Source organism: Dioscorea cayenensis, chromosome 17 (genome assembly GCF_009730915.1).
Source record: "Dioscorea cayenensis subsp. rotundata cultivar TDr96_F1 chromosome 17, TDr96_F1_v2_PseudoChromosome.rev07_lg8_w22 25.fasta, whole genome shotgun sequence".
Classification (NCBI taxonomy): Eukaryota; Viridiplantae; Streptophyta; class Magnoliopsida; order Dioscoreales; family Dioscoreaceae; genus Dioscorea; species Dioscorea cayenensis.
This window is the reverse complement of record NC_052487.1, coordinates 21242239-21252131: the sequence shown is the minus strand read 5'-3', so window position 1 is coordinate 21252131 and position 9893 is coordinate 21242239. Positions and strand designations below refer to the sequence as shown.

At 33.7% G+C, this 9893-nt stretch overlaps 1 protein-coding gene across 1 annotated transcript; it reads right to left on the bottom strand.

Moving 5' to 3' along the window:
- Window positions 1-664: 664 nt before the first annotated feature.
- Window positions 665-4712, bottom strand: LOC120280555 (palmitoyl-acyl carrier protein thioesterase, chloroplastic). Its single transcript, XM_039287422.1, has 7 exons — window positions 4594-4712; window positions 3241-3824; window positions 3009-3142; window positions 2133-2246; window positions 1815-1986; window positions 1666-1734; window positions 665-992 (listed from the first exon to the last, which is right to left on the bottom strand). Exons 2-7 carry the CDS (start codon window positions 3751-3753, stop codon window positions 729-731), a joined length of 1266 nt encoding a protein of 421 aa, XP_039143356.1. The 5' UTR covers window positions 3754-3824; window positions 4594-4712; the 3' UTR covers window positions 665-728.
- Window positions 4713-9893: the final 5181 nt, after the last annotated feature.

The following is a 9893-nucleotide window of genomic DNA, read 5'->3' as shown; positions in this document are numbered from 1 at the left end:
AATAGTACAAAACATATTATGGTAGGTTTTTAATCCAGTCATATTGTTCATAAAAGATCAAACATGAAACATCACAACCACTTGTAATGTACTAATTACTAAACTCATTTGTGTTGTCCTGTGCTTTTGGAGGGAACCACTTGTGATGCACTAAACTCATTTGCGCAGGTGCAAAGATGGTATCTTGACATGCATGTTTGTAACACAACACATTTTATATAAACAAGTTAAAAACAAAAAACCAACAAGATTTTTCAAAAGGGCAATTTTGAAACCTTAAAAGAACTTCACAATTTCAAACTCAAATAAGCTAACAATTTTCAAATAAGCAAGCAAACAACTTGGCAAGTCAAACCTGAAGAATAGTTAAAAAGAACCAAATATAATTTCTTATCTTATCAAAGGTAACAATGCAACAAAGAGGATGCATAAGGATAGATACAGCAGCAATGGTTTACTTACAGAGGGCAGCCTGGTCTTTTTGGCCTATGAACCAAATCATAACTTCAAGACAAACAAAAGAAGGTGGTGGGTTGATTTTAATACAAGCAGCGGAATCATATACTTTTTCCTTCATCTCTCTCTCTCTCTCTCTCTCTCTCTCTCTCTCTCTCTGTCTTTCTCTAGAGTACTGAACTCATGACTTGTGCAGTAGAGCAAAATAAGAGGACCAAAATCTAAGCTTTGAATTGCAAGCAATGAATAATGAGAGAAGAGAATTTGGACTTTCATGCACTCTCAGCTGGAGTAAACCCTGCCTCCACATGTTCGGCAACTGGCTTCGGCCTCCACTCTGTCCGTCCCCTCACAATCTCGGCCCCGCATTCCAGCCGCAGCAGATGCTTGCATTCGATGCCAGAGTCCATCAGAGTGTCGCCGGTGTCAGAGACGGCAGTGAGGGATTGTAGCACGCTGTCCCTTCCGCACTCCCTCCTATACTCCAGTGTCATGCTAGCAAGTTCATGATTCTCCAGGATGGAGATTGGTGCACTCTGTGTAAGAAAACATGAAAAGAAAATTTATGAGACAACTGTGCCGCAAGTGTTGAGATATAAACACAGTATAATTGAATGTCAAAGTCACCACCCAACCACTATTTTAATGCAGTTAAGTATTGACACCAGGATGCATTCAACAACTTGCAAGTGGAAGATATAAGTATGGCATGCAGTTATGAACATGAACCAATAGTGTGCCTTTTTTGGATTTGCCCCCAAACAGATGGGATCTCTGTGTGCTGTAAAGTCAGCTCATATCCTCTAAGAGAAGGATCATCTCATGAAATAACTTGCTCACTTAAAATTACCACCTTGATAAGGTAAGTATGATATGCAGCGGAAATTAAAACCGAAAAAAGCAGGAAGACATGTCACATGTCTCATCGCCTCCGTTGGAACTTGGGTAATAAAGCAGCCCTTAGGCATGGATAGAAACTTTCATCTACAATATATGATCAGAATGTTTAAGGTAATGTGCATGATGTGAAAATTGGTTATTGTTGGGCAAGGACAGGTCAGTTTGTTACTAGTAAGAAAATTTGGAAAAAGTAAGTGCTGCTGTCAAGTTCATCAAAACATAACCTCAGGTTGCCATCAGCGACATGTGTCCATTAACAAACATCACAGTAAACACAAGTTGAAATCAGCAAAAAGAAGAATTTAATACCTCAAGAATCCACCCGATATATTTAACATTGTTGACATGCTGATTGATATCCAAATCACCCCACCTTGGCTGCAAATAGTAAAGAGAGGCATGCATGAGATGTGGAACAGTATACAAATTAGTGACAATATGTGGCATGTCAGACTCACAGTCAACCCCTTGCTAATATAATCAGCAGTATCATCATCAAGCTTAGGAAGCTTCCGGCTATCTTCATCGATGATAGCAGATCGTTCTAAAAAGTAGGGCTCTATCTCAGCTCTAACTTCTTCTGGCATTTTAGACAGTCTCCTCGTGTTTTTGTTCATCATCACCCAGACACTGCATATGAGGAACATTCTGATGAGTTTCCATGGTGTAAATGTTTAATAAAAAACAATTGAATAAAAAAGAAAGATGAAAAACAGCATCCTATGGCAAAGATTGCCAAATAAACATCTATCCTGCAAGAAAAGAAAAGCCACAACCTGGAAGCCCTCATGATAGTTTGGCCTGTTTGGCAGTCACGAACATGCCAATCTCGGCGCATCCCATTTTTACCAGAGGCCGCAACCCAAGTATCTACTTCAACAACATCTCCCCTGCCAATGCCAAACGAGACCATGTTTCAACTAAAAACATAACATCATACAGGAGTTCCAGTAATAGCCAAAGTTAGACTTTCACACCCATAAAGTTGTTGCCGGCACAATTGGCATTAATAAAATGTACATGCAGTTAGCGTTTATAATATGAAAAGTATCACGCCAACATGCTTTAAAGTTGACTTGCATTAACAACTAAATCAAGCCCTTCATGTGCTCTAAATATAAAAGAAAATCAAAGGAGATACAGTAGTCTTCTTTTGACAGGCACAGAAACAATTGCAGCTCTGGAAATTCAGGGCAAGGCAGACAAAATAGTTTCAAAGCAAGCCATTATTGACCATCCATCATGATTCATGATAGAAAATGACAGGCATCCTGCTGCGCCCTTCCACAAGTCCACAGAAAGTGCAATTGTTCAGCAACCACCAATAGATGGATAGATAGAGAGAGATATCTATCTATATATATATATATAGAGAGAGAGAGAGAGACTTAGAAGCAAAGCAGTGGTAACCTTATACGGAACAGGTGATAATTTATGTTGGCTCAAAGAAAGGTTCTAACTGCCATTTGTATATTTTTAAAAAAACTCACAGAAATATAAATATAAGAAAGAAAAAACACAGGCAAAGGACATTTACTCAAACAAGGATGCATAAATTGCTGCTTCCAAGAGAAATCACTTAAGCTGACTCGCAATAACTAACCGCTACCAAAGCTAAAATTAGAAAGTGACTGTTGAGATAATTAACTCACCATGTAGGATAGCGTTCTACAAGAACCTGCATTTTGGTCACGACCCATATTAAATTTCGTCGACTCATCTCTTGTGTAGCACCAAATCCATCTCCCATGAGCCCTGAGATCTTGACATGATTAAGTGCCGTCTCCTACAAACGCAAAACAAAGGTAAAGACCAAAGGCATATCATTCTGGCAGGAGAAACGCTATATATATATATATATATATTTCTCAATGAAATCCCCACCTGCAGATGATTCATTAACGTTTCTATAGACGCTGTGCGATCAGCCCCAACCTCATAAGACCGTATAGAAAAGTTCTGCTTAAAGACAAGCCCATCATTAACCATTCTCCCGAGGCTAAACGCATCTGTAAGCATGTCAGGCCTCTTTGGTTTCCAATCAAGGAGGGTCCACTGCTTCTCTGCTGCCAAGAAGATGGTTGTGATGGCAGCAAGCAGCATGCTCCAGTCAGGCAATTGGTTGTAGAATGTCCTCGGGGCCGAATAGGAGGCTTCATCCTCACCCTTTTGGGTATCAGTTTTCAAGCTTATCTTAGTCCCGTTGATCTTGGGAGCAACCTGAGCATTGGCCTTGACCTGCAAGCCACCGGAGGACAACGAACCAGGCTTGGCTACGATGCCACGGACATCCAGGCTTTCAGGGGCCCCACCAACAGTCTTGGAGGGCTTTGCAGACGATGCAGAGGAGGACGAGGCAGCAGGGAAGAAGGCAGAGGCAGCGATGGAGGCCACCATTTTGGGATTCTCTTGGTGAGCTCCCAAGCAACTCTTGCTTACAAAGCTTATCAGAGATTGGGCCTGCAAGGCTGAGAAAAATAGAAAAGCCAAACCTTTCAGTGAAATCCAAATACAGAACATTGATCCAATATTCTATAAAACAACTAATTCACCAAAAAACACAAAAAAAAAATAAATAAATAAATAAATAAAGCCATTGCTTTCCCTAGCCATGATTTTTCATTTAAACATGGATATCTAAATTTATAAGATCATAGAGAAGCTGGTAAAACAAATATTCACCAAAAGCACAGCAGATCTAACACATTACGCTATAAATCAACCGTTTCTCCATCACGATCACAGCCATAAACCACAAAGGACCCATTTTTCTCACAAGAATCACCACAAAAAAGAAAAAGAAAAAATAATAACAAAAAATAAAAAAACAAGTAAACAATCAGATCCATTTGAAATATTGCATTTCCCCATTTTCAAAATTAGCAATCTTAACACCAAAAAAATCCAACAAAATCAAACAAACAAACAAACAAACAAAAATCGAATCTCAACCCAAAAATAACGCGGACAACTACAAACCAATAATTAAACCACAAACCCCAAAATCATAAGACCAAAAAAAACACCAAAATCCATAAATCATTCCAAATTTTCAAACACTTAACCCCCAATGCAGAAACAAAACCACAAAAACAAACAAACAAAAAAATAAAAATAAAAACAAAACATCTCAAACTCACAAGATCGCCAACAAACCTTCAAACAGATTCAAAACAACAACAAAACTCTAGCTCTCAATCTCAAACACCCAAACCATTCAATGATCCATTTACGTACCCTATTCCGATCCCTCCCCCTCGTTTCTAGGGTTTCGTTCTCCGGTGGCTCAAAATCGAAGGCGAGAAAAGCGATGAGAAAAAGAGGAGAGAAATCAAAGCGCTTCGAAAGCGGAGGTTATTTTAAGAAACCACTCAAAGCCCGGTATTTATACCGCTCTCACCGTCCTCGCTGGCACTCCTGAATTGACCATAATACCCTTATATTTAATACTAATCACGGATACACCTACTATTTTTAAATTCAATTATTTCCTCTTAACCCCTCAAAAAATTTCAAAATTACGAGGCCCTCCTCAAACTTTTCCTTCACTGGAGTACTAAATAGAAGAGGGTATTCCGGGTATTTCACGTGGGAAAACTCCACTAATTTAAAACTTTGGGTTAGGATCACTATCCGGTGAGCTTCACCTCCACCCTCGCAAACGCGTGCCTGGCACGTGGGCCAACTTTGTCAGGCTGCCACCTGGCAACCCACTTCTCTCATTCAACAGAAATCTTATTTTTCTCTTTTTTTTTATATATATATTTAAATCTGGTAACATCGGAAAAAATTGAGAATTAATCGTTAACCTTAAGATGAAGATTATTATAAACTCGTATCCATAATTGGTGAATCATTACTATTATTATAATCGACATGTTTTGAACTCGAGATTTTTTTATTAACTCACATTTGTTTTTCCGGCTTTGGTATATATATAAACAAATTTATAATTTTTCTAATTTATATATTTAATAATTTGCATTAAAAGCACCGAAAATTGCACTTTGTGTGTGCTAGTATTATTGCAATTAAATTAAATTCACCCAAATAAAGTTCTAGTTAGAGACAAGTACAAAAAGTGTGTGATTATAATTACTATTTTTACAAATTATTTTTCATTAAAATAGAATTAATTACACATTTACACCAACTAAAGTGGCAATCACGGAGGAGTAGAGAAGTCCATTATAAATTACTTTTTTTTTTTATTTTAATCACTTAATTATAAATAAAAATTATTATTATTATTTCATTGAGGCATTTCCACAAACACTTATGAGATAAGTGGTGAAATCCACACACCGGACTTTATGGACTATAATTAAAATTAAATTTAAATTAAATTCAACAACTAAAGTTCGAATTACGAAAAAAAAAGTTAATAATAAGTTAATCCTATTAAGTTTGATAATTTTAAATTATTATTATTATTGTTATATTCATTGAGGCATTTTGACAAACATTTGATGGGTTGTGCGGCCGCCCGCGCGGCGCGTGGCGGGTGGACTCGACGTGCTCGAGAAGTTCGTCGGTATTCTCGGCCAATGGGTCAAGAAAGGTGTGCATTCCTAACACTTCTACAAAGGATGCTTGACTTTTAAAAATTAAATAAATAAATAAATAAAATAAGATAATATAATTTTTCTCAATACCCCTTATGTAATTTAAAATTATTTTTGGACCTTTTCTCATTTCAAAAAAAAATAATTTTTGGTCAGATGGTGACTTTGAAATTTCAATAAAAATAATAACTAACAACTAAGTGGTTTATTGTTACTTAAGTCACCATAAAAAAATTTTAGGTTTAATTATCATACAGGTCTCTATAATTGTGTACTTTATGTCTTTTTAGTCTTTCTAATATTTTTTTTTTTTGAGAAATGCGACGAGTGCCGAAACCCAGGAACAAACACGTGGAAGAGCCGCGCTCACCACCGAACTGTGCCATCACTTTGCGCGAGAAGGGGATCGAACTCGGGGAGCCACGCTCGACACTCGAGGCAAACACCCTACGCAAGGGACCCCGATGCCAATAGACCAAATGGTCGTTGGCTCCTTCTAATATTTTTAGGTACAATTAAGTTATCATATTTGGTTGAGTTTGGTCGTTCTAGTCCATTGTAATATTTTAGGTATAATTAAGTCTTTGTAATTTACACTTGCCTATCTACACCCCGGACTAGAATGACCCAACTCAACTAAATATAAAGACTTAATTGTACCTAAAAATATTATAAGAACTAAAAGGGCAGAAATGCATAATTACATGGACATACACAGCAATTAAATTAATTCTTTATAAGTGGTGAGAGCTTGAATCGTGGGTGAGAAATATTTTCGGTAGTATCAATAGTGGTTGTGTGTGGGTAGTCCCAGTATTCATATGTGCACTTGCCCATCCTCACTTGTTCCGTCAAAACTTATATAGGGCCCTACCTTTCTTAAGATTTAGTAGCTCCTTTTAGCAAATAAATTTAAAAATAAAGATACTAAATATATTTAATTGATAAAAATTTCATATGAAAATTGTGGAGATTTGAAAGTTTCGTAGGATACAAAGTGAACTAAAATTTTGAGTTTCATGTGGTCAAACTTCACCTAAAATTATCTTAATTTTTCTATTTTAGGCATTTAAAATTTAGTTTATTTAAAAAAATTCATAAAATTATAAAATTTTAATTTAAAATATTGTAAGGTCAACATTCAACTCTTTGACTTTCTTAAAAACGATGGATTATAAAAAGAAATTTACGGGAAACAACTCCTTATATTTTCAAACTTTTGATTTAATGTTGACTTTATGCAGCACACAAACATGGCTTTATAACGTGGACAAAATAAATTTTTTGAATATCAAATTAATTAATTATTAAGAAAAGAGGGATCAATAAGTAATTTTGATTAATGATGTAATTATTATTTAAAAAAAATAGCTAAACTTGAACAAGTGTGTTTGACCTTAATATTAAAATTAGAACCCATAATTAACAAAGTAATTAGCTCACAAACAATGACCAAGTGTTTCTTAATGATCATTTAAATTACCAACAAACATCTCATTATCAGAAGTTCACGTCAACTTAATTATTTGAGATTTAGACCTAATTAAAAAACTAATACCACCAACCTTCATTATGGATAAGCTTATACATGCATGACAATAAACAACGTATACTTTTATATATACACACATTATGGTCAATAATTTACTGGTCTATTAGCATTATGTCCTTACGTAGAAGTGTTCATATCTTTACTAAAGAAGCGGGTGTAAACTTCAGCTCATACAAGTTACAGGGTGAGGACGCAAGTGCGTTGAGATATATAGTTAACTTCATGTCTGACTGTCTGAGTAGATTTTTGACACGTGATTGATCCATATACATTTCGTAAATATATATATATATATATATATATTATATAAGTGCAGTAAAACCATAATTTGAATGAAGGTATGTAATTATGATGGTTGATGCACCCAACTTTGCTACCGCTAGCTGTTTATCATCAACCATTTAATTATGATGTTATTCAAAACCAAGCTGAAATTAAGGTATGAAGAAAAATAAAATAATAATAATAAGAGTTTTATGAGTATCAAACTCTTAGATGTATATATAATTAATCCTTGATAATGTTAGAGATTAATATTCAAGCATATAATGCAATTGTTTTCAAAGATGGTTGGTAGTTAAAAAGCATTAACATGATTCACATCACTAATAATAATTAAATTGTTATAGTTGCATCCTCTTGTTGGAAATATTTATTTAGTAAAAACTTTATATCATGCAGTTTTTTCTTCTTAATTTATTAATTCTGCATTATATATATATATATATATATTAAGTTTTGTTAAAAGAGCTTTTGAAAAATTATAATTAAAAAAATCAATCGAGTTTAAATTTTAAGAATAAAAAATAAAAAAAATGAAAAAACAAGTCAGAGGACACTGTCTCAACTATCAGACGTGCTTTGCCCTCTTTTATTCTCTCACTACTGATTTTTGTGAAATGACACGTAACAACAGAAATAATAAAGAGCACAACTACTTATCGTCTTCCTAACTGTAATAATTATCTCTTAGAAATCACCGACTAATCATCTATCTATCTATTTATTTATTTATTATTATTACTACTATTTGATGAGTCTTATTCGTGAACTTCTTACATTGTTATTATAACTTCTTATTTAGCTTTATTTCATTTTGTCACGTTAGGTATGGCTGCAACTTTTTTTTCTATTTAATAAAATTATAGTTTACCAGTTTTATTAAAATGAATTGAGTAAAAAGAAATTATAATATGTATTAAATAGGAGCTGGTTTTTGAAAGCTAAATAACAACCAAATTGTTTCTAATATATCATGCATTATTATCAAGCAATATCTAACAAGGAAAGTTATCCAACTTCTTTATTATAAAATTAAATCCTACACATAATTCCTTGAACTGTGCCTTACTAGTTTGATAAATTTTCATGTATTAATTGGAGAGATGGATGTTAGATTTTGGTTACGTCGTTCCATCTTTATCAAAAAAGACTTGCAATTTAATTATTTGCCAACCTATTCTTATTATAATTTGGTGTTCATCATTGATTGAAATAATTAAAAAAGGATCCATAGCTTATATATTCTTGGAATCACAATGAAAGAGTGTCCTAAACTTAAGGGATCATCCACTAGTTTTAAGGGTCCCATGTTAAAGCTAGTGGCCACTGGCCATGCACGCCTTTCACTTTAGTTGCATGGCTTTATAGCCTTTATTGTTCTGAATTAATATCACAACAATATGATGATGATATGATAGATAAATCAATCAATAAATAAATGCTTATAATCTTGTTGAAAATGGGTGCTTCCTAATCTCTTCTAGCAAGAATGTATTCCCTCCGTTTTTTTTTATATGTTATGTTTTTAATTATTATATAAAAATTTTTGTGTAGCATTAAATAATTTTTTTTTAAGATTTATCTTTTAATTTAAAATATTTGTATAATTATCAATAAATCACAATCAACTAAATATTAAATTATATACTCCACCAGCGGAGTTTTAAATAAGAGTAATTTTGAAAAAGAAAATTTTTATAAAATATAGGCGACAAACTAATATTAATCAATTTTTCTTAATCAGTGTGAATTAGATAAATGTGACAAGTAAAAAACCGGAGAGAGTACTTATTTTCTCTGTGTTTGTTATTGTCATATCGTATCTGCCATATAAAAAATATAGATGATTAAATCAATAAAAAATTTATCGTATTTTATATTACATTATATGTTTTGTGTGTAATATAATAGTATGAGCGGAAAAAAAAATTACTCTTTTCACTGACTTAAACCGACAAAATAAGAGACTAACATACATAATGCATGTAATTAATATTTGATAATTGATGTCATCTATTTATTTGACGGTACCAAATTAATAATTGCAAAAAGGAAATTGCATGTACTATAACACCTATACAACTAAGAGATCTATAAGATTACTTTTCTTTGGAAGAGTTGAAAGAAATACAATTATG

What these genes read in the sequence shown, in the direction of transcription:
- LOC120280555 (XM_039287422.1), bottom strand. Translation starts at nt 3,753, where the DNA reads ATGGTGGCCTCCATCGCTGCCTCTGCCTTCTTCCCTGCTGCCTCGTCC. An exon ending in GTAGAACGCTATCCTACATG is followed by an intron (nt 2,247 to 3,008) that starts GTGAGTTAATTA and finishes TGGCATTGGCAG; the next exon opens with GGGAGATGTTGTTGAAGTAG. An exon ending in ATATTAGCAAGGGGTTGACT is followed by an intron (nt 1,735 to 1,814) that starts GTGAGTCTGACA and finishes TACTATTTGCAG; the next exon opens with CCAAGGTGGGGTGATTTGGA.